We start from the raw sequence: 24,029 nt of genomic DNA on the forward strand, positions 1-24,029 counted from the left end.
AAAAGTATTTTTTTTAAACTCTCGAAAAAGATTTTATCTGCTTTCTAAATAAATGAAGTGAAGCAATATGGAAATTCTTTAAGCAAGCAGTACCTGAAGGGGGGGATGGAGCTGAACATCTCTTGGGACTGAGAAACAGGCAGACCTCCCCGAAGCCCCAACTGGGCCTGAGCCTGAAGAGACGTGTGTAAAGAAATGGGAATCTGCTGGGCTGCAGCCGCCTGAATGAGTGAGCACATGCAGCATCATGACAATTTGCTGGTACACAAGCAAGCCTGTGCCTGTGTGTGTGTGTGTGTGTGTGTGTGTGTGTGTGTGTGTGTGTGTGTGTGTGTGTGTGTGTGTGTGTGTGTGTGTGTTACCTGTTGGTAAGTCTGCTGCTGGGTCATGGTAGGTGGTACAAGGCGTGGCTGGCTTGGAAAGACGTGACCATCCAGATACAGCGGGGGAATATGATTCCCTGCATCAGGGGCAAGACCCAGACAAGCTTTCATTTACTCCTCTAAGATAAATCCTTCATCAAACTCAAGAAACAAAATGTAGTTTTACCTTGCATGGACATGGAAGGTGCTACTGATGCAACGGGCATTGGTGGCATGGAAACGCCTCCAAACGAGCTGTAACTGACACCAGTGGATGAGCCGGCACTGCAGGGAGGCTGAGCACCTGAAGCGCTGCCACCAGGAGAGCCCTGCTCAGGAAGAGACTGGGAGTTCTCCCACGCCTTGCGTGCTGACTCCATCTGCAGAGACACAAACATTTCAGATCAGAGTTTTTCTAATGTTTTTCTTACATCAGACAGGCTCATACTGTCAATCTTTTTAAATCTTATCTTATAACGCATTTTTATTTACTGGCTTTTAATACAGCATGAGAGTTATTTGTTAATTCATATTTGGTGTTTGCTTTTAATACTCTAAGTTGTTTTATTATGTATGTTGTATTCTTGTACAGCACTTTGGTCAACGCTCCTGTTGTAATTAAATGTGCTATATAAATAATTAAACTATTAAACTATTAATGTTTCCTACTAAAAGCACCACAAATCAACAGGAGTACCATTCTTTCTAAGTTATATATTTAAAAAAACCAAAACTATCTGACATTGGATTGTGATTTAAATACCTTGAGAGTGAGATCAGCACTGGGAAAGGAGATGGGGTTGAGGTTGATGCCAGGCTGCAGGTGGTTGGAGCGCAAAATGGGGATACTCTGATTCAAAGCAGTCTGTTTGAGGACAAAGAAGATTATAAATACTTACAAATCAACATATCTTATTTTCAAATAAGACACTATTCCATTAATGGTTTCAGGTGTATTACAGCTAATTTCATTGATTTCTATAAAGTACAATAAGTCACTTACGTCCTGAAGCTTGTTCACAGGATTGGACACGGGTACTGGGGTAGAACCCGGCGGCAGGCTGAAATCTGAATCTTTGGCACTGACACCAAACTCAATGGGTGGGACAGGCAGCACAGTGTCCACATGGAGGTCCACACCATTGACTGGTGTGATAGGGCCACCTTCCAGCCTATCGACACCTTCTGAGCCCTTCCGGTGTTTCAGGGAGCGTTCATTTCCGATGGGCCCTGGTTTGTGCTGCTCTTTGTTTTGTTCTGGGCCCGCATCAGAGTCCTGTCCCAAAACATGCAATGTTATGAGTCTATGTTTTTGAAAGCAATACTAGAACAACTGAAACTAATGTGAAAAAGAAAGTTAAAATGAGATTAAAAACAAACAAACAAAAAAAAACATGCAGTTTAGTAGCAGCTGCATCACACTACCTCAGAGTTGGGCTCACTCCCAGTGTAAGACACCTGTTTGGTCCATGAGTCTCCCCCTGAAGACTGCACTGAAAGAGCTTAAACAGATACACAAACCTCACTGTTATTAATGAAAAATGCAATCATTTGAAAAACAAAATGTTCACAAAAAACTCAAGCTTTCATATTATGCACATTCATATTACAACATCTGTTCTTTATGGACTTTGCCATAAATACTAGGAATAATGCTGCAATGCTCTTGTTCTATATGTAGGTTAGATTATATGATTAATCTCTCATGGAGTAACGAGTGCCCAGGCTTCACCACAAGCTATGAAAGGACTTGTCAGTTAATTTTAGTTAATTTTGAGTCCCAGGAAAAAGGAGAGTAAAATTACTTTAAGTTGGTGCAAAACGTTTTGTTAAAGCCCTAAAATTAAATATAGAAGTCTGTACTTAAAGCATGCCTTCATTGTTCAAGTTCACTGTGATGATGAACAAAGGTAACCTTTCAAAAAGTGTAATTGCCCAAAAATTCATGGGGCCTGACTGTATGTGCCGTCAGTGTGTGTTGAGGCTAAAGGTTTATGTTTAATATAACAAAATGCATATCTCAATGAAGCACTGACCAAAAATTTAATAAATAACAATACCTGAGCTGTTGGTCTCCCAGATTTCAGTTCCCAGATTGTTAGAAGAAATTCCTTCCTCGGGTTGTTCAATGCTCATGCTTCCCTGCTTTTTGGCAAAGCGTGGTGGCATCTTGGAAGTGACTGTCCTGTTTTTCACTGGTACCTAAGATGGTTAAAAGAAAAAGCTTCAAGGTTCGCTGTGTAAAAATGGCAAGCAACTAAATGGAACGAACACTTTTGTGTAAACATAATGTGATATATCCTAGAAAATACTGCCGGCCTCCAGTGCTACCCCCCTCAGCTTCCTTGTACATGCACCTGAGTTAGAAATGTGAAAATCCTAGATCACTTCCTTGAGTTATCCCTGAAATTTTAACTTGTCCCAGAGTTTTGGTAAATGTACCTATGGTACACATGTGAAATTCCTATGCCATCACTTTTTTACGCTTGAGGGATAAAAAAAAATAAAAAATTACACATTCCCTCTCTTCTTCACATGCCGATGTGCTTGCAAAGTCTGATGTAATGAGTTAATTACAGTGTAATTAAGTTAAGGCTGTTCGATATAACGATATATATATCGGGTGACGATATAAAAACGTCTATCGTTTCATTTTATGCTATCGTTTGTTTCGTGGTGTCGCAAAATAAACTGTAGTGGCTATATTAATTTCTTAAAGTTATCTCTTTCTCTTATATTTAATATAACCACACTACGGATGGACAAGCGCCTGTTTTTATGCATTGTCGTTAGCAACAATGACGGTAACAGCATCACGTGTCTGCTTGTTTATGTTCCACATAAACCTTTCACAATAAAGCTCAAGATCCTGTTGAGACTTTTCAAAATAAACTGAATCACGTGAAAGAGCAGATTATTTACGGATGAGAAGTAAAAAAAGATCCACCAGGTGCTAAAAAATAAACCTTAGACTCAAACGTTAGAACAAGCAACCCGCAGCACGCCGTGTAATAAATACTCAAAGAAAACGGGCTTTACAACTTATGTCTAAAAATGTATAGTTTCATGCATCTGTTAAAACACTCGACTCCAGCTACACGACGCGCAGCTGGAAACACTTCCAGCAAGATGAGCTGCCCGAGATTCACAGAATTTACAGAAAATGTTACATTTTTGTGATTTATAATGTTATCGGATGATAGAATTCTTATATCAGGATATGAGATTTTGGTCATATCGCACAGCCCTAAATTAAGTGAGTGTAATTAAGGGATCAGTGCAGCCACATTCCCAGAGATCAGTGTCCAGGCATCACAGCCAGAACTTACTAAACTAGGTATCATCTGTGTAATACAAAAAGAGTAGCACTGCCATGTATTTGTGCCCGTTTGTTTTGTTTGGACATGTTAAAGTAAGGGTTGAATTATTCTCAAATTTAGCACATGTTCAGCAGTCAGTCAGGCAGAGACAATTATATGGAGGAAAAGACGCAACAAAAACTGACAGCATGGCAGCCAACAGAGCATCTTAAATAAAACAACATTAAACATGAAGTTGCTGTGTGATTTAAGTCAACTACCAGAAGGTCATGATAGAGGGGTTGACAACTGACTCGCTTTTTAGGACTTACATCTTGTAGAGAAACAAATGAGCAGTGCTGCAGCAAGCTGGAAAGACAAGAAGGCTTTGCCAATGCAGAAGGAGCTTGAACTCAAACAGTATTATCAGAAGGTCATTGCTGTATCACTTAACAATTAAGTAAGCTTGCAGCTTTCTCCAACTCCAACAATGCATGAATGTGACGATTAGTTTGTAGCATTTTTTAGCAAAGTTGTTTGAAAGCGGGAGGCGAGCCAATTTACAAGCAAGGGTTTAGCGAATTGCTGAACTGATTTGCTCAAGTAAACCTTGTCAAGACTGTATTATACCATTCTAGGTAGATAAGATCACATCGGTCAGCTAACCCTTGGCGACCAGTCGCCTGGGGAAAAAGGTATATTTCTCAGTGGGGTGTGAAGTAGCTTTAACTGGCTGCTGCCAGGTAAAATATGTGGCAAAAAATCAGCTTGCCCAAAAACCTCCTTGTGAATTCACAGGGAGATTGCCATGGTCAGCAGTATTTTGCATAGTAGACAGTGACTTTCCTGAAAACATCTGGCAACTGCTCACTGATTGGTGACTGAGTACTAAAGAGCATTAACAACCAACCACTGCAGGACTCATAAAGGGAGCAATAGGGCACTTATAGGACTGCAGTTCACATATTGGGCCAACAGTGTCATAAAAATTACTTTCCGAATTAAACACATTTTAGAGGGCCATTTTTATTAAAAAAAACAAGCAAACTAATAATATTTTTTGAGTATTTAGAATTTGGTGTATGTTAAACTTACAGCTGCCCCTTGTTCTTTCCTCCTCCTGTCATCTTCCTGTGGGCGTCTTTGCTTTTTGGACAAGGCATCCTGGTATCCATCTGCATTTGAACCTGGTCCCCCTGCGTCTCCTTCAACTACAAAACAAAGTTTTTGTCAGAGGAAAAATCAAGAGTGCTCAAGTAAAAGCTGCAGTGCTGAATCGCATCTGTACCTGTGTAAAATGCTCCATTAATACATTTTACCGTGAATTAAATTACCCCACCTAAAATGTAAAGCTGCTAAAGACTTTCTCCCAGTTTAAACCTAAAATATGAGACCTTTCAATTAATTTTACTATTTAAAAATTATTAATGGTATTCTCACTGCACCTAGAAAAAAAATCAGTTATTCTGCTGTCTGAAAACAAAAAAGGAGGTCACCAAGACTCAAGCTTTTTTTGCTTTACGAGACACACCTATAGTATCAATTTCAAAATCCTGTGTTTCCTTGTTCTCAAGTTATCGCTTTCAGAAACTTGTGTCCTCACCCCCTACACCAGCATGGTAATGGCGCCTTTTACAGCTGAGGGGTAGAAATGTGTATATAAAATATAGCATATGTGAGCACAGAGAGTGAGAGAAAAAAAGAACAGACGTCAATTGCAAACAGGAAGCCAGCGCACTGAAGTGAGATTAAGAAAAAAAAAGAAAGTAGCCCACACCAGAACTTCTTTATTGCTTGCAAATCTGTTTCCACCACCCATGGTTATCCCTCAGCATTAAATTTTCCCCATAGCTTTGGCCTGTGGGCATGACATCAAAGTTAATCATCATGTTAGCCACGTTAGCTGGGTTGCGTGCAAACAGGATTGTCCTACTGCTGTGGGGACACTGCCATAAAAAGTTATTTACTAACTTTTCAGCTTGTCAGGGGACAAGAGCACATTAGAGTACTATTTGTAGGCCTCACACCTCTAACACGTTATCTGAGTGTTTAGTTCTCAATCTATATTAACAGACATGAACTTCACCTTGGAGTTGCTGTTCTGCAGCTGTGCAACTTAATTTTTAAACAAGTTAGTCTGATTCCACACATGTTAAGAAAAACAAAATCACATAACACAAACAAGATTCAAGGGGATTAGAGGAATGAATGAAAGCAAATGTGTTTACAGTATTTTTAACACTAAAACTACACTATTGCCAACACTTTGTTTCCATCAGAGTGCATTCCCTATGCATTCCATAAAGATGTGAAAGAAAGTTGGACTCACTTGGGTAGCTGCTGAGCTCATATGGGGACAGTGGTTCAGTGATGTCTGTTTTGACAGGTCCTGGCTTCAGCTCCTTGTCTAATTTCTTCCCAGCGGGCTCAATGGGCTCCCTCTCTTCTGGCAGCTGCTCTATGCTGTATACAGAGCCTGACTCATCTGGACTCCTGCTGTGAACAGGACATAGAAAAAGTGCTTAAATTGTGTGTTTTTTCCAAAATAAACCAAATTGAGTAACTGAAAATGGTGTCCTTGTAATCAAAATTATAGTCATCATCATACAAATAACAAAGTGTTGTTGGTTTCTAAGTAGCTATAACAGACGACTGGTCAGTAAGTTATTTGCCTCACCTTTTACAAGAAGTGCCTCCGTTCTGCCAGCTGTCACTCCTGTTCGATGAGGTGGGGGGATTATCAGGTGCACGCACCATCTTGCTTGCGTCCAGCAGTGATGGTTCTCCTTTCCTGTTCTGCCGTTCCACCAATGGTCTCTGACTAGAGAAGCTTCTCTTAGAAAGCTCCCTCTTCTCACTGGAGCCTGGCTCCTGGCCAGAGTCTGAGGGAATATCGCCATGGCCCTGTGTAGCAATGCCTCCACCTCCACTCCGTTTCTCTCTCCAGTCACCAAAGTCGCTGTTGTCTGAACCCGTCTCCCATTCCTCTGTCTGGCCATGCTGGCTAGGACGTCCAGAGTAGTGGCCACTGGGCCAGTTATCATCACCAGTGCTTTTAGAATGACCTGGCCAGGGATTTGCAAAGTCTCCGTTTATGAACTCATCACTTGTCCACTGATTTGAGCCAGGTTCACGCTCTTGTCGTAGACGACGGAAGCGCGGAGGCTTGTCTTGACGTGGAGGACGCCTTCTCCTTAAAATCTGTCTGTCAGGGTTCTCGCTGTCAAAGTAGTATTCTCCTTCACGCTCCTCTGTTCCATTTTCCATGAAGGAGCCAGTAAATTTAGGAGTGTACTTGAGAGCGTCACGCTCAACTGGGGGTCTGCGGGAGTAAGCAGTCTCTGCTCCAGGACCATAACCATTTTCTTGCATCGAGCCGCTACTGCTGCCACTAAATTGAGGCCCACGGCCCCTCCATGTAGAAATATCTCTAGATCCTCCAAAGCTTCGACTGTAACTACCAGTGGTGTTCAGTCGTGGAGGCAGCACCCGATTTCCAAAGCCTCTGGTGACCTTGGTCTTTTCTCTGGAATCTGGGGCAGTCTGATCATCTGTGTACACCTTGTTGGATCTCCAAGACTCTCTATCAGCTTTACGGACATCCCCAGACTCTGTATAGCCTTCTCCATTTTCAGATCCTTTCTGGCGACGCCTCTTGGGAAGTTCCTCATACTCTGAGGCTTCACTCAATGTTTCACTGACATTTCGCCTACGGGGTTTGCCCCTCTGAAACTCCTCGACCTTGATTAGATCCCTGGGTGGTGCTCGACCTCTGCCTGCTCGCTGAGTGCTGCTGCCACTGCTGTTGTTATTGTTGTTATAAACACCTCTGAGATTATCTCCACCGCGGCCACCGCGGGTTCCACCTCTGGAGTTAAATTCCCGGAAGCCTCGACTGCGGCCTCTACCCGTCCCCCTCACTGCACCAAAGGCCTGTTCTTCATCAATAAAGATCCAGTTATTGCGCCGTGGTGCCTGGGGTTCTCGGTTCTCCTGACTGTCTCTAAGTGACTGGCTTTTAGCACTGCTCCAAGTGTTCTCCTTGGGAGAGTCATCGCTGTGGGTGCTCAGAGGTCTGTCCATTTTACTGGGAGCTGGAGACTGGCGCTGCCTCTCTTCAGGTTGTTTTTCAACCACAGGTGATGCAGAACGCCTATTGTTGGCAGGCTGGTTGTCTTTCTTCAAGTCATAAACGTTAGTAAGGACTTCTTTCTCCAGGCGGTAGGGGACAGGCTTCTCCTCAGGCTCAGGTTTAGGCTTTTCATTCTCCTTGTCTTCCACTTTGAGAGCCTTAAGAACTGGTTTCTTGATGGGACCAGTTCTGCGTATCAAGGTGCGTCCACTAGCCTCAGATGGCTGGTTGACACTACTTGAACTGGAACTGGCTTCAGACCACTGGTTTTGGGCACTGTTAACCCCTCCGTCTTGTTTCTGGCTACCATCTCTTTTCCAGTTGTCTGTGGAGCCATCTAAGGCCTCGTCGTGGGATTCAAGGCCATCTTTCAGATGCTTGTCTCTCGACTCTTGCTTTGGGTATTCACTATCTGAATAATTCTGAGAGAGGTTCTGAGCGGTGGTGAGCAAGCCTTGGTCATGTTGTTCTCTGTCTGAACCTCTGCTCTGATAACTGTGATGGGGAAGATCATCTTGAGTGTGGGACAAACAATCACTGGCCCTCTCTTCATAGGAGTCCTGTTGGGAAGAGGCCATATCACCTCTGTGGATACGAGGAGACATTAAAAAAAAAAAAAAAAAAAAAAGATTAGGAATGAAAAAACCAGACGGAGGCCCATTAACAGAGCCTCATGCCCTTAACAACATAGATTCCATTAAAAAAAAAAAAAAAAACATGGACTTTACAGCGTTGAGGAAGGAATTATTAAAATGCTCAGTTTCACAGATTAAAACACAAGAGGGCCTCATGCCTTAATTTAAGGACTGCAGAATTCGAACAAAATAAACTTACCTGTCATCGGGATGTCCGCTTTCCGAGCTTTCACGCTGTCTCTGGTAAGGTGGAGTAAAGCTACGCAAGGGATAGCCATCTTGATTCCACACTGGGTAAGGCTCAGTGGAAGGCGCTCGTCTCTCCTGAGGCAAGTTTGGATGGCATCCCTCATCAGAACCGGGACTGTTCAAGTGATCTTGGTGCATCATAGGTTTTATCATTCCTGCTGAAAATCAATCAATCACATATTAATCATGTTAAACATGATTTCAGGTGTGTCTGTCCTTCCGTTATTGACTGTATAGTTTGTTTATACCGAAACAAATGTGTCTGGCCAAACCACCTGTTATTTGTTTAAATTTAATACATATAAGTATATAAGGATTTAGTAATTACCAGGGTAGTAGTCAACAGGAGACCGTCCCTGGGTCATGCGGGGATCCATGAAAGGTGGCATCATCATCCAGCGCGGATCAAAACCGAGGACATGTGGAGGGTAGTAGCCCCGCTGAGTGTGGCTTGACCCTGATGGATTAGGGTGACCTGACTGCTGCCAATGCTGCATCTTGAACATTTGTTCCTTTAAAATCCACACAATAGACATTCAACAAATGGGCAAAATTGACACTGTCTGTTTTGTGTAAAATGAGACAAACTAATTGAAGACATTTCCAGGCTAAGCTAACAAAGTCAGCAGGATATTGTTCCCCATTTAGCATTCATAACAAAAAAATCAAAGTACATTTATTCTCATATATTTTAGAATGAACCAAGAAGATGCTGGAGATTCTCTTCTCAAGAAATTAGACCTAACGTTCTAAATATCCTAGTTTCACTTCTCTAGCACAACCCCATCATGGTCAATATCAAAGAGGCTGTTCTTTATGAAGGTGACCAGTTCCAACACACAAGCTGTACTTGCCTGGGCTGCCCAGGTGTATTAGTGGCCTAATGCCGCATAATAAGGTCAGCAAGTAAGCCATCTCTAAGAGATCCTGAATGCAGTAACACTAGAAGTTCCAGATGGCTAATTTGTGCCTCTGTAAAGCTGCGGGGAGTTTATGGTTTTCACCCGAATATACACCATAGGCTACTGTCACACATTTGTTACATTATTTATAGATGTTTTAGTGCAGCTCCTCATTTCCTAAATCTCTACAACCAAGGTGGACAGTGCAATGTTAACATGACCATGGGCCACATTATTAAGAACAGTGCAATGAAACCAGAATTCTCCTTAATTTGGAGTTGAAGCTATTGGCATCAGCTGGTGCTCACCTGCTGCTGGTGGTGTTGTGGTTGCTTTTGAAAGCGGGGTGGCACTGGTTTGATTGGCTGACGCCCACTGTAGTCTCCTGATGGTGAGGAGGGCTCTGGGCCATCGTCTTCACTGCCACGGTAGGTAGAGAAGCCAGACTCTTCACGGTAACTATGGCCAGGGGAAATGTCCGAGGGACACTCACTTCCATCTGGAAATCGTGATAAAACACGCTTGAATAGTTGCATTTGTGCATTTTTAAAACTATATTTTATATAAAATAAAAAAGGACTAAGGACTCTTTTTACCTTTTGTGCTGTAGTGCCAGTTATCATGGTGGCTTCGACTCTGTTCCCGACTTGGGGACAGTGGAACTTCTTTTCCCTCTACCTCCTTCTGGCTGTCATCCGTCCTTGATGTCTGCCTTTCAGTCTTCCCAAATTTTTCATCCAGTTTTTTGAGCTTTTCAGCACATGCTGCCAGACGTTCCTCACGAGCACGCCTCTCTTCCTCCTCCCGCCGTCTTCGGGCTCTCTCAACAGCCTCAGACAGCTCAGGCGACACATACTTGGCCCTAGCTGGTGCCTGAGACTGCCGCTGGTGATCATCCTGGTCAGCAAGTGGGTCTCCTTGGTTTCTCTGTTGGACCTAAAGGAGTTAAAGGGGAGGAACTTGAGTGATGAAGATTATTCCTTACTTTTTTTTTTTCTTTTTTTTTTTAAGGAGGTCCATTAGATTTTATTTCACTCTAAATTTATTTTGGGGGGGGGGGGGGAAGGACTAGCAACTATTTCTCCCAGATTAGTTGCTACTCAAACTCGCTGTTACCCGTAGGACACTTGTCCTGTTTCTTAAATTGCATATCCTATAGTATCTCTTGCTAAAATAAACAATTACCCTGGGAACAGATAAAAGCTTTGTTTTTATTGTAAGACATATTTTAATATTGTGGAATCTTTAGCTTATTTTAAATAAGTGGTTTGACAAATTTTCTACAATGAATTGCAACTAACAAACACCAAATGGACTTGGCAAATGAAAAGTGCTTAGACATATCACTATGGTTACCGCAAGGTCATATCTCCTAACTCGCAATGACAGACTCACTTCAGGGTATGTAAAGGCAGACAGCTATTCATATGCTCTACAGTGGTGTCTCTAACGTTCCACAGTCACAAAGGAATTAAAGAAAATGGTGTGTTTTGACTGTGATCATCATAATAATTTGATCTTAGGTAAGTAATCTCAAAAGAGGGCTGAAATGGAAAAACACTGCCCTGTGCATGGTTACCTGGGTGTCTGTGGAGAGATATTTGGCGTTGGTCTTCCTGGGAGGCTCGTGGTGGTGATGCTGGAAAGAGTAACTCTCTTCTGGACCCTCTTGTGGGTAAGATGCCTCCCCCGAGCTAAGGGAGGAATGGCAGTCCCGCTGGTTATCTCTCTCCCTCTCCCAGTCAGCCCTATGAAGAAAAATAAAGCCAGAAACATTTTTAAATAAAGACAAAATTGGAGTGTTTAGAGTAATAAGCAGCCTTTAGGGACGCGCTCTCACCAGATCTTGTTTTTGTCACTGGAAGAGTGTTCTTCTTCATCATCACTAAATTTGAGCTTCTCACTATAATCAACCTCCTCATGAAGTCCTGTGGGCAGGGGGAAAACAAAACAGTCAGTCACAGTGGTGAATCAGGGTGAGGTCTAAACTATACTGTCCTGGCTGTATTTATAGAGTGAGGTAACACTAGCTGTGAGGTTGAGCAGACAAACAGTTTGTTCTCCTGGGTCATATTTGTATTGTGAAGAACAGTCACCCTGTTCTTTAGAATCACAGTTTAAAACAACTCTTTTTTCCCCATTTATCTGTCAGACTGTGGTGAATAAGTCACTTGACTTGCTCTAAACAGGTAGGCCGACATCCCATTTATTTAACAACAGTCAACCAGAAAACTGTTATTAAAAAGCCACAGTTGGAACTGGATCTCATCAGCAATTGCCAAATTATACCGAGCTGGTATTTGGTTTTCATAGTACATACAAAGCCCATCTGATTGCGTCCTCTGTGGCTTTGCTTTGGGAAATATACACATAACCGTTCGCAGTGTGTGTGAGGAAGATTAGCATTACCCTAAAGTACACAGGCTGCACCATTGAGGATATGACGAGATAAAGAGAAAGCACCACTCCAAGCCTTTAACTGGAATCTCTTGATCATGTTACACATTCAATAAAGTAACATTAACATTTATTTTCTTACTTATAAGCCACAGACATATCATGCATCCGCAGGGTTTTTCTTCCATATAAGAAATTTTAATGGCCACTAATGAGATTGTGACCCTCTCCCAAAGGAAAAAGATCACTGTGACTGCAATTTAAAGCTTGCAGTCACAGTGAAATCTACCGTGAAATATATTTTTTGTTAAAATGGTCAAAAATGATGGGAAATACTCATCACCTTCTGTAAGATAAATTAACAGACTGATCATGTATAAGTCTATGGCCAACAATGAATACTAGAAAGTGATAAATACAGCATTCCACACATAAAAATATAAGGGTGAAAGATATTCACAAGCTATAGAAGAATCTCACAGTGAGAAAGTGTCTGGGACCATTACACATGTCTAAGATATACTGACCAGCCCATCCATCTTCACAATCATTGTCAAGCTCATCCAGATCCTTCAAATCCTCTGGATTAATAATGGCTGGGCGAACTGGTCTGTCGGTAGGTCTACGGATAGGCTGCGAAGAAAGTCGAGGCGCAGCACGGACAAAGCGATTCTCTCTCCTTACGTCACCACTGCAATGAGATTATGGCAAATTAACAACTGCCAAGTATCCCAGATCTCTATGTCAAACTGCTGAAAAATGGATAACTACTTGGATATTTAAAATGAACTTACTTTACAAGCTCAGGTTTGGCATAGCTCTGCCTAAAAGTAGGTTTGCTGTCAAAACGGGCGGGGGCTGCTACGGTGGTGGGAACATGGTCTGTACCCGTAGCTTCACGTGTCTCTTTAGAGCACATCTGAAAACAGCAGCACCACACGGGACGATCATATCAGGCATGCAAATGCCAAACACTCTGTTTTAGATTGTATCTAAAAGTAGGCCATGTTGTTTTCTTCCACAATCACCTGTAATGTTATGAGTCATACATTACTTACAAAGGCAGGCAACATGTCATGGTAGACAGCAGTTGAAGTGTGATGAAGCTGGTACTGCAATGCAGTAGGGACGGCTGTTCTGCGGACAGGCTGAGCAGGTCGCAGGGAAAGCTCCTTGGGGTCAGGACCTGGTGACGGAGCCGTCACCGTATTAGATGAGGTGGTGACTGTGGCGGAGGAGGGGTGAGACGAGGCTGGAGGGGTGCCAGTCTCAGCCAGGGCAGTGGCCTTACCCTCAGGATCTGCTGGCAGGCTGAGGGTCAGGGATGAGGGCTGAAGGTTCCTGCCACCACCTTCCCTCCAGCTTGTCACATCTAGAAGTAAAAAAGGAAAAGGGGGAAAAAAATTAGAGGACCAGACCAAGCTAAACTAATAAAATGTCTAAAGCCCTGTGAAATTAGGAACTGCACTGAATTTCAAATAGCAATAGGTAACAACTTTCATTGAAAACAAGCAATGACTATAAATTAAAAACACATCCACTGACCATGTTGTTTCATCTCATCTCAATGCGGTAATTTCAAGAACTAATTGCAAGTGAATTAGTTCCATACTTTTTTTAATCAGAAATATTTAATCGAGTTCCCAGCCTGCATAGACAGATCATGGCCAAATGTGAGGGTGGGTGGTGTGAGCCAGGAGTCGTTAGTAAGAAAGTTGTCAGATTTCTGCTCTGAAAGACAACTTGCTTGGAAACTATGCAAGTAAATGACATCAAGAAGCATGAAATGCAGGTTAGAGGAACCAAAAAAAAAAAAAAAAAAACAAAAAAAAAAAACGCCCTCTTTCCTGTATTTCTTAAATAAAGTAATGTCTGCCAGTTTAAAGCTTTGCCTTCCAGGAGGTGTTACCTTATCTGTGAGACTGCCAATTTTTAAAGAAGGTGATACACAAAACATAAGTTACTCTGGGGGCGGAGGCTTGGTCCGGGCCCATACGACGGATCGAAGCCGCTTCTTTCCTTGCCAGCCCTGTCCTGTTCTCCAGCTGCCTTCAGTGTGGGAAATTCCTCGTGAGAGAAGGGCTGAAGTCGGTTTGAGGCCCTTGAACCTGATGTAGACATTGAAAGACACCGCATAAAGAGAGATGCTTGTCTGAGCTGAGCAAACAGAAAGCCATTTTCTCAACTGGGGTTTGAAATCTGAACAGCATACTGAACACTAACTGCGTGACATTTCATTTTAAACAGACTTTATTCTGAATTAATGAATGACTCACCATCTTGCTCTACTGCCTTTCCATTTAGCTGGGCCCATTGCTTTGGTCCACTTGTGTTTGTGTTCTGTGAAAATTAAGAAACCAAAGTCACCATCCCCACAGACCTAATGGAAGTTTCTCTACCTTTGAGGCACAAATGAGAAATTATCTTAAATATTCACAACCTTTCTTGTTCAACTTGGTAGTGTGAGCTTTCCTCCATAAAGAAGGTATAATTCTTTGCTCTTCTACCATTATTAGTCTTCATTAGAATATCCACTAGACACTCATTTGTATACGAGTAGCTCTCAATTAGCAAATAACCGAAAACACTTAAACACAATCAATGTGTTAATGAAAATCTGCAATAAATATATGACTGAAGCAGATTTATAAGCATACGTATACTCATACACACCTCCTGGTTGGCTACCGGTGAGGACTTCTGAAGATTGGAGACAGATTTCTGCAAAGGCAGCGGCGGCTGCAACTCCGGCAGCTGTGGTGTTGATGCAACAGAACTACGAAAAATAAAAAGACAACTGTGAGAAATCAACCCTCAAAAGCCTCTAAACTGCTTCTCTTTCTTCCTGGTGAACAGCTGACTTCTATCAAGATCAAAGCTTTAACTTATTTTATCCTGACACTGATCCCTGAAAAATATGTGAGTTTAATGTCAATGTTGATACTTCAGGAAGGACATTTCCATTTCAGCCACTGTAATCAACTAAAAAGGGTGTCTGAATATAAAACATTATAGCATAATTAATTTACTTGACAGACATATTTTTATTTTTTAAATCGGAGAAAGCGGGTCTATAAAACACGCCTTACTTCTTTTGATCGGGTTGTTCCTGCTTGTTCGCCCATCCTGTACCGTCTTTGGGCACTATAATCACGTTGGGATCGTTTCCTTTGTTTTCAGACTTCAAGCTCGGCAGATGAGCTGGTGGGGGCATACGCCGGGCTGTGGCCACTTTACCAAGACTCTGCAAGCCATGTCGCGGAACTACTGGGAGGCAAAACATGTAGATAAAGAAGTAGGACCAACATTAGTAAAGGGGCTTAAACTAGATAACAGATGAAGAAAAAGTATCGAGTGGAGAAACAAAATGAGCCTTACCTGTGTTTTTCTGAGTTTCTATTGATTTTCCCTTGTACTTATCAAATAGGCTGAGTGAGGAATACTTGCTTTTTCCATCCTTGGACTTGGTTATTTGCCCCAAACGATCGGACATTGCGATGTAATGTCATCTAGTATGGAAATTTTTCTTTGCGCCTCTTCCCAGTGCCTTCTGATTCTAAAAAGAGGAAATGAAATATCCACCTTAGTACAGAAGTCACCCAAGGAAAAACCAAACCTCAAGAATAAACAATGTTAATTCACAACCTTTGTAAATATTTAGTGTTAATCTGCCAATATAGACCAAACCAATAACTATACAACACAGCACACTGTAACTGAGATATTCTACATGTAATACTGGTTTACAAAATACCCATGTAAATAAAGATAAATGTTCACAGGAATAATACACATGAGTAAACAATATACAAGTTAATATAATATAAATATTATATATTATTAATGTCAGTTAATGCACTCCAAGTAAGCCAGTAGGGCATGTAAGCAAAGTGTGAAACCAAAACAGCCATTAAGTCACTTAGAAACAATTTTACAAGTCCCTGAAACTGCATTATCTCCAGAAGAGATTAAGTGGTGTGACATTTTGATGGTGTTTGATGGTGGAGAGAGCATCAAACACATGTCCCAAAATCTTCGGTTGGTTCAAGACCCACTGACAGCATATGATCGAAACACTTTAGTGATATCACATCCTCTCTGGATCGGTCCACGGCTCCCTACAGAAATGTTTCATCACTGAATTACAATGACCATTCACACTGAGGGAAGAAGAAACCCAAACCATGGCAGCAAAAATGCCTCCGACATCATAATGAAACAAGGTCACCAGATTCCCTTAGTGTGGGTGCCAAGGGTCAGGGTTTTATTTTAATGCGTCTCTTTACCACATGTATAGGAGTTTCATAACCTAAAACCTACCAAGAACCAAAAGACCAACACATTTTGGTGTGAATTGTGTTTTCGATATATCAATAAATAATGAGGCCAAGTAAGTATTCCACAATACCCATATGGTGAACTGTGTTAACCAACACGAAACGGCTACAAATGGCAATTCATTTATTTAAGTGCTAAAAGTAATTTTATACTTTCCAGCTAGACTCAACAAAGATGGCAATGCTTCTGCAAAGGTATAATTAACCACATAAAAACACATTTTGTGTAGCGGAAACTTTATCTAAATGCAATTATTTTGAAACCACTACTGCTATTCTTTCTTTGAAGCAAATATCCCCTGTCCACCATCTATTGTGGACATTCACTTGAGTTTTGTTTTTCCCTTCTATCTGACCTCTGAACATTGTCAGAAATGTCTTTGAGGCAGGGACAACAACAGTTATTTACTGAAATTGTTGTACAAATAAATTTAACTGCACCTCAGAAGCAATGCAGGAGATAGGCTCTAAAATCCTTGTCAACAAGTTGTTCACTGCAAATTTCAATCCAATATATAGTACTGTCAAATTTAAAGATGCTCCCTTCAGACACCACATGTGTTACAAAGAACAAGTCTTTGGGTGACAGGAAATACTTGAACAACTGTCCTACAACTGTAGAGCAGGGCAATTTGACCAAAAATATTTATCATGAAAACATTTGAAAATTTGCGATAACGATATAACTGACGATATAATTGACACTAGACGAAATACTTTACAACTCCACAACTTTATTAGTGCAAAAAAAAAACAACAACAACAAACAAACATCAATGTATTTTCACTTAAACAAGCAGCTGTTTTTTATGTGCATTAAAGTTATATAAAAATTTAACAGAGCAAATGCAAATTCCTTGCTGACAGTTTAACCTAAAGGCATTTCCAGTGGAATTTGGCCGACATATCCTCAGCATAACCATGTATAATATCCACAAAACTTAAAAAGAGGTTACGATAACCACAATGCTCCGACAATCCATCAAGCAGTGCGGCTTCGTAGATTAGCAAAGTCGTACTAAAACATTTGACAGATTTTCGAGCGCCGTGTACATAAAATCATTTCAAGGTCAGTAAAAACAATCAGAATTCATACATAAGGCACACAGGATTATAAGGGGCACTGTCGATTTTCAGAAAAATCAAAGGATTGATTGTAAGTGTGCCGTATTTTCCAAAAAACACGGTAATAACGACGGCCCGCTAGCATGCTCTACCAAAAATAGTGCTTTGTTGTGTATCTGACGGACGAAAGCCAAACCAGTTCCACACCACTGAAGTTGCAGCATTTTTACAAACCACTTCTGGTTCATCCGTTTCATTCAGCGATCCACTTTCGCTGTTCTTATTCTCCGTCATACTTTTTCCGCCATGTGCGTATGAAAACAAAGGCACTGCGCATGTGTGTTTTACCCATATTCTATCGCGATATTTCATTTTCTTATCGTTGCCCAACATTATACCGGTATTACCGTGAACGGTATGATATGGCCCAGCCCTGATCTCAAGTCAACATTATTCAAGTGGTTTATCACATAAACTTGAACCACAATACTGCCATCTATTCTGATCCCTGGGTAGTAGCTGCATATGTGGATCCATCTGCTGTGGTGACCCCTTGTGAATAAGGGAAGTGCTGAAAGAAGCTTCTATATGAATCATGAAACAAGGTAATACAAGAAATCCATGAGTGTAGTTTTTACTGTGATACACTAAATTTCTTCTGAAGCGATCCAAATCTGCTTTGTAACTCAACGTGTTGTTTCACATGATTTTACACATTTTTTTCCTGGTGAATTTCTGCACATTTTTTAAATTGCCATTTCTCATCTATAGCAGGAAAATGTATTGAGGATATGGTTTAAAAGAGATGTAACACCCGCCCAAAAAAGAAAATTTACACTATCAACGCACAGACCTTATGTTTTAGTACGCATGCATAGAACATCTTTATGCAGTCTTCAAATATCTTCTGCAGGTAAACATCAGCCAACAAAACATTACGGGGTGACTAACCGTGAGATACAAAACACTATAAACTTTAAAAACATCAATTACTCTCACAATATTTGAGCTAAATAAAAAAAAAATGCAGAGCTTAAGACAGTCTCTAAATGAATATCTGATATTATGTCCAGGTCGATGTCTAGTGCTAAAACCAAACAATGCCACCAACTTTCAAGAAATTATCAATAACAATGTCATCCTATGTTAAGCCCAGTTTTCCCCTACCATTTCAAGAAACACTGATCGGGGGAAAAAAATAATCCCACCTCACACCAATTATTAAGCACATCCCTATGTTTTTTTTTTTTTCTTTTATGCACTTAGGCCTACATTGCCACTTTACCACAGTAAGGTCCTGACATGAATGATGGCTGCAGGTTTAAATGTAAGCATGAAGAATGGTTATCTGTCTTTAATGTGTTCGCCTGATGTTAAACCGGCAACCTACAGGGTGTACCGGGGCTTTCACTCAGTGACAGCTGGGATGGGCTCAACCACTATCCCCACAACCCTGAAATGGACCAGCAGCTAGGAAAATGGATGGATTTTTATGATTAATAGGAAATAGTTTACACTGAAAACAGTAAGCCAGTATGATTATTACAGCCAGGAACCTTGCTTTTGGTATGCAACATATTGCTTTTAAAAAAATGTTTCAATATATAAAAATACATGTGGCACTGTGTCCCAATATCTCAGAAGCAGTTGTCTTGACACCTAATTATAATTGCCAGTATTGCTAAATATCTCTGGGTAACAGAAAAAAAAATTTATGCAATCCAACCTGAGAAAAATAATGTGACATGTTAAATTCAAATCAAACTCAAGCATGTCCATATTGACAGGAAGCAAATGTTACAATGCCAAGAATTCCTTCTCTTTCCTGGCTAGTTCAAACTCCATTTCCATCTATTCTTTATTCAGTGTTGAACTATTCTGAACAAATGATGGAGGTTTGCAGAAACTATCTAAATTTACAGGATACTTTAGTGAGAAACATCAAGTTAAGCTGACAGAAGCCATAGCATGAACAAAACTAGAGATGGCTTATCAACCCCACATGTAAACAAATAGTATTATGGTGACTTACTTTTTCGGTGTGATTAAGCAATACACAACCTTGGTAACACAGTTACAAATGTCTTCTTTGTCTTCATTTAAACAGTTTCATGTATTCTTTTTTCCAGTGTTATAATTATTGTTGTTGTGCTTGGTCAAGCGTCTTTTTTCATGATGGCTACATGAGCATATTTTTCAGTGTTGGATAACACAGTATCAAAACAAAATACATCTTGATAGATTTATAACAGGACACAAGCACTAGTGTATACTAGGAGTATTTTCATGTGTGAATGAAATTAAGCAGGTTTCAACCATCAGTGGATAGTTGATTATCGTATTTGCAAATCTAAATAATAGTAAATATCATTTGAAGCTAACACCCGTCAATCCATAGCACAGTGGAGGCCGCTCGGTTAAAAGCTCCGCATAGGCGTTTTACAAAGACTTGTAGCCATAAATATGTCCATCAAGCTAAATTTAGTTATGTAATACACTCTGTTATGGTCGCTCGCACTACTCCAAAAAAACATAAAATCTACCAACCTCTCCAAACACAATAAATTTTTTAAATACATTGAGATGTGTAAGCTAACGCCTTGACGGCTAACGCTAGCTCCGCCTTGACTTTGTGTGAATTTCAAAAGGCTACATCCACCAGAAAACCCAAAGAAAACACCACAAGCAATAAAGTGGGCATTATGTAATCGTAAAACAAAAATTTGGACTGGATTTTAGTTTCACCCCGAGTTACTGTTCTTATTTTTTTAAGCTAGCATACATGCTAAGCTCTCCAGCACAAAACTGACATTAGCGAGTGCTGCACAAAAACAAGAAAGTCAAAGGCTAATGCAATCGTTTAGACTACAAATCGATCGTCTCAGGTCTGTTTAACACACCTATCAAGACGGGCTAACTGTCTGTTAAATTGCAAGAGATTCACACAAACGTTACCAAAGATGTAGCGGCTACTACTCGGCGACAAAATGTGCTAACTGCTGGCTATGGTTATGTATATAGCAAATGGTCGTAGTGAGGATCCTGTAGAGTCATCTAACTTCACAGTTAAACGACGAAGACACACAAAAAAAATGTAAACTGCTACTTTTCTGGGGGTTTTTTCCCCTAACAACGGCTCTAATTTAGCTTCAGCTAACAGCCTTAACTCTGGCAGCTTGTTGGAAAATTAGCGAAACGCCAATCCCGTAAAACTTCCAGTGATGACAAATTACAACTGGTGTTTTTTTCAGTGCTTCTACAGTGGTGCTTTTATTACTGGGGATATACAGGCTTTTCTGTGGAAATTCTCTATAAAATACTCTGACCTGTGCTTATTTTTTCCCCAATCCCGCTTGGCTTTTTGAACGGCCTGAACACAGCGATGGGAATGTAGGACAAGACGATTAAAAATGGCTGCTGCCAGGAACAAAGCAACAATAAAACTGGGCAGCGGAGAAGACGAGCGAACCGGGAGCTCCCACGGAGCTATCTGCACGTATAACTCACCGATTCAACAACTTGGAGTGTCTTCTGATCAGTGACGGTGAGAAATTTCCACAAAATGTTGTCTACTCAAAGGATGGCTTGCGATTGTACAGCCGAATCTTCTTTAGGTTTAACCGATTGCAATGTTGTTGCTGGGGTCCTACCCGGCCTGAGAATGAACAGGGCAGAGTGGAGGCTGGATCGGCTCGGCTCACTACGTCCTACGTCACCGAGGGACGTCGCCAGCACAACATCGCCTCCTGTCGTTTAATTTCAGAAATCACAAAAACACTTCCCTTGATATTTCTAGGCCCTTAACCCCCAAAAGCCCTTTTTGATTGACCCCTACACACGATAGAATGAAGCACAGCAGTTTTTTAAAGTATGAAATAGATTTTTTCATAAATATTTTATAGTGAATGCGGTTAAACTGAGAGATATTTAAAATACAAAAAAACAAGACAACTAGGAGATGTTATAATTTGACTCACACCTGTAATTTTATGATGGAGGCATTGATTCATCATAAATTGAGTGTAACAGCAGGCTAATGGTTCCTCTAGGTGTCTTCAAAAATGGATGTACTCCTCTTTATGCACTGAAGAAATACAGAACTTCTTTTCTGGATCACTGCTCCACCTCACCCTAGCATTCTTTTGTCACACCAACCCTCTGCATGTCCTGTTTCACTACATCCATGTGATCTTCTTCTATTCCTTTAACCAAAATATGAAATCTGTCTTTACATTAATCAACTTCTTTCAGAACTTTTGTTACACAAATACCAACGTGTTTTACCACAGGGATGTCAAAGAGTACACTGTGTGCACGTTTATGAACAGAGAAAAGTTTATGTTTTCGGATACAGAGACCTTTGAAAAAATTCCATTGTCTTGAATCATCATCTGAAGTTCATCCTTGAGCTGCCTTCTGCAGTCTGGCTTGTTACAAGCTGTTTTCTTTTTATTATTATTCTCACAGTTCTTTAAAAAATGAAATAGCCAGCAGCATTAAAGCAATTTTGGCTGCTTAAATGAATAGTCCTTGGTGGAAACACTAAGAAACCTTTCTTTAAAATGCTGATTAAAGACCAGATTAACTTCAAAGTGAAATAAATCACAGACCTGAAAGCCTACTAAGGAAGGCCGGGTATTTGACAAACGTGTTATTAAGCGAGCATTGTCAAAAACATAAGAGATAAGGTCTTTATTGTCATTGCACAGTCATACATAGTACAACAGTACAATTAAACTGGAAAACTGTCCCACGTCGGCACTATGTACAATACAACACAACACAGTAACTTAAGTAATAAAAAGAAGAATAAGTGTATGTTTATTGCACATTGTTATTATTGCACCATGTTATTAATATTATTATTGTTATTGTTGTCCCCCCCCACCCCCACAAAAAAAAAGTCCAGGGAGGTAGAATTCAATGGCACAGCGGTAGAAGACGATCAGCACCTCCTTCTTCGGGTCCATTTTTCTGAGGATTCTCAGAAAATGGAGATGCTGTTGGGCCTTCTTTAAAACTGCCGAGGTATTTGAGCTCCATCGGATTCCTGTGTCTATGTGCACACCCAAGAACTTGAAAATGGAAAATGCTGACAGGCTGCATCAACGGGGGCCTTCCTTCTTCTGAAGCCGACTACCAGCTCTTTTGTCTTGGTGATATTGAGATCCAGGTTGTTGTCTACACAACAATCTGACAGCCTCTTAACCTCAGCTCTGTATGCCGTCTCGTCTCCCCCAGAGATGATCTGCGAACTTAATGACTGCATTGTCTGGGTGGGAACTGAGGAAAGATAAGGCCCCACTCTAACTCTGTGTACACGGTCTGAGAGGAAGTCTCTGATCCAGCGGGTGGTGTGGAGCATTGTAGCAATGGTGTCTTCAGTTGATCTGTTAGCTCTGTATGCGAACTGGAGCTGGTCGAGTGTGGGTGGCAGGCAGGACATGATGTGACGTCGGACCAGTTTCTCGAAGCACTTCATTATAACAGGTGTTAGAGCAACTGGTCAGTAGTCGTTGAGGCTGCAAATGTTGGTACGCTTTGGCTGTGGGACAATTTTGGCTCCCTGAACTCCCTGTCATATCTGTCGTGAGTTGTTGCTGAAGTGGTCTTCAATCCGCCTCTTGTACGCTGCCTTGGCCTCTCTGATACCTCTTTTCAGCTCAGATCTGGCTGTACTGTAATGCAATAACATCACCGGATCTGAAAGTGGCGTCACGTTGCTTCAGCAAGACCTGGACTTCTTTAGTCATCCAAGGTTTCTGGTTGGAATACACTCGGAGATGTTTGTCACAGTAACACTGTTGATACATAAGTTAATATATGAGAGCACTGATGTTGTGTGCTGTTCGAGGTCCTGGTGTTCAAACACACTGTGCTTTCAAAACAGTCCTGCAGCTGATGTGATGCACCTTCTGGCCACCTTCACAGTCTTTCTGGCTGGGGGACTCTCCTCCTAAAAGGAGTGTATGCAGAGATCAGCAGCATGGATATGTGGTCTGACAAACCTAGATGTGGTAGAGGGGTTGCTCTGTAGCCTTTTTGGATGTTGCTGTAGGCTTTATCCAGTGTGTTTTTCCCCCTTGTTGCACATTTAACATGCTGTTCAAATCTGGGGAATACTGACCTTAAGTCAGCATGGTTGAAGTCCCCAGCTATAATGTGCACTGCGTCGGGATGGGAGTTCTGCTGACTGCTTATTGCCTTGTCCAGCTCCTCCAAGGCCGAGTTAGCGTTAGCATCGGGTGGTACATACATGGCCGTTACCATGACGACAGTAAACTCGCGAAGTATGTAGAATGGTCTGCATTTCACAGTAAAATATTCCAAATCCGGGGAACAGTGGCGGTCTACAGTCTTTGTGTTTTTGCACCAGCTGTCATTGATGTAGATGTATAAACCCCTTCCTTGGTTCTTAACGGAGTGGCCGTTCCTGTCGTGATGGTGGACCGTGCGGCTTGCTAACTCAATAGCTCAAGTCTCTGTGAGTAGTAGGATGCTGCTGTCCCGTACACACTCGCTGACTACGTCGGAGAGGAGATACTCAGCGGTGGCTTAAATGGTTGTTTCTTTAGCCGTGCGAGCGGGCCCGCCCTGCAGCCACGCTTTTGCCTCCTCTGTTTACGTTTCCTCTTTGGCTTGCCGCTGGGA

General features: G+C 41.4%; 1 protein-coding gene across 3 annotated transcripts in view; it reads right to left on the reverse strand.

The window, feature by feature from the left end:
• Positions 1 to 21,103, reverse strand: part of prrc2b (proline-rich coiled-coil 2B) — a 28,096-nt gene extending 6,993 nt beyond the window's left edge. The window contains exons 1-25 of one of the 3 annotated variants that reach the window (XM_026173650.1): positions 20,886 to 21,103; positions 15,355 to 15,532; positions 15,066 to 15,240; positions 14,650 to 14,752; positions 14,253 to 14,316; positions 13,941 to 14,084; positions 13,035 to 13,348; positions 12,771 to 12,895; positions 12,504 to 12,667; positions 11,420 to 11,507; positions 11,159 to 11,327; positions 10,176 to 10,515; positions 9,888 to 10,078; positions 9,006 to 9,189; positions 8,628 to 8,835; positions 6,339 to 8,378; positions 5,991 to 6,157; positions 4,757 to 4,872; positions 2,423 to 2,564; positions 1,788 to 1,864; positions 1,366 to 1,638; positions 1,126 to 1,227; positions 550 to 742; positions 363 to 460; positions 94 to 221 (exon numbers count right to left, since the gene is read on the reverse strand). In XM_026173650.1, coding sequence (XP_026029435.1) covers positions 94 to 221; positions 363 to 460; positions 550 to 742; positions 1,126 to 1,227; positions 1,366 to 1,638; positions 1,788 to 1,864; positions 2,423 to 2,564; positions 4,757 to 4,872; positions 5,991 to 6,157; positions 6,339 to 8,378; positions 8,628 to 8,835; positions 9,006 to 9,189; positions 9,888 to 10,078; positions 10,176 to 10,515; positions 11,159 to 11,327; positions 11,420 to 11,507; positions 12,504 to 12,667; positions 12,771 to 12,895; positions 13,035 to 13,348; positions 13,941 to 14,084; positions 14,253 to 14,316; positions 14,650 to 14,752; positions 15,066 to 15,240; positions 15,355 to 15,469 — 5,720 coding nt within the window. In that variant the 5' untranslated portion in view covers positions 15,470 to 15,532; positions 20,886 to 21,103. Of the gene's footprint in view, positions 1 to 93; positions 222 to 362; positions 461 to 549; positions 743 to 1,125; positions 1,228 to 1,365; positions 1,639 to 1,787; positions 1,865 to 2,422; positions 2,565 to 4,756; positions 4,873 to 5,990; positions 6,158 to 6,338; positions 8,379 to 8,627; positions 8,836 to 9,005; positions 9,190 to 9,887; positions 10,079 to 10,175; positions 10,516 to 11,158; positions 11,328 to 11,419; positions 11,508 to 12,503; positions 12,668 to 12,770; positions 12,896 to 13,034; positions 13,349 to 13,940; positions 14,085 to 14,252; positions 14,317 to 14,649; positions 14,753 to 15,065; positions 15,244 to 15,354; positions 15,533 to 20,885 lie in introns of all 3 variants that reach the window. The other 2 variants (XM_026173649.1, XM_026173648.1) reach the window with 2 other exon arrangements.
• Between the last annotated feature and the right edge of the window lie 2,926 nt (positions 21,104 to 24,029).

The sequence above is a fragment of the Astatotilapia calliptera genome, chromosome 7 (genome assembly GCF_900246225.1).
Source record: "Astatotilapia calliptera chromosome 7, fAstCal1.2, whole genome shotgun sequence".
Lineage (NCBI taxonomy): Eukaryota > Metazoa > Chordata > Actinopteri > Cichliformes > Cichlidae > Astatotilapia > Astatotilapia calliptera.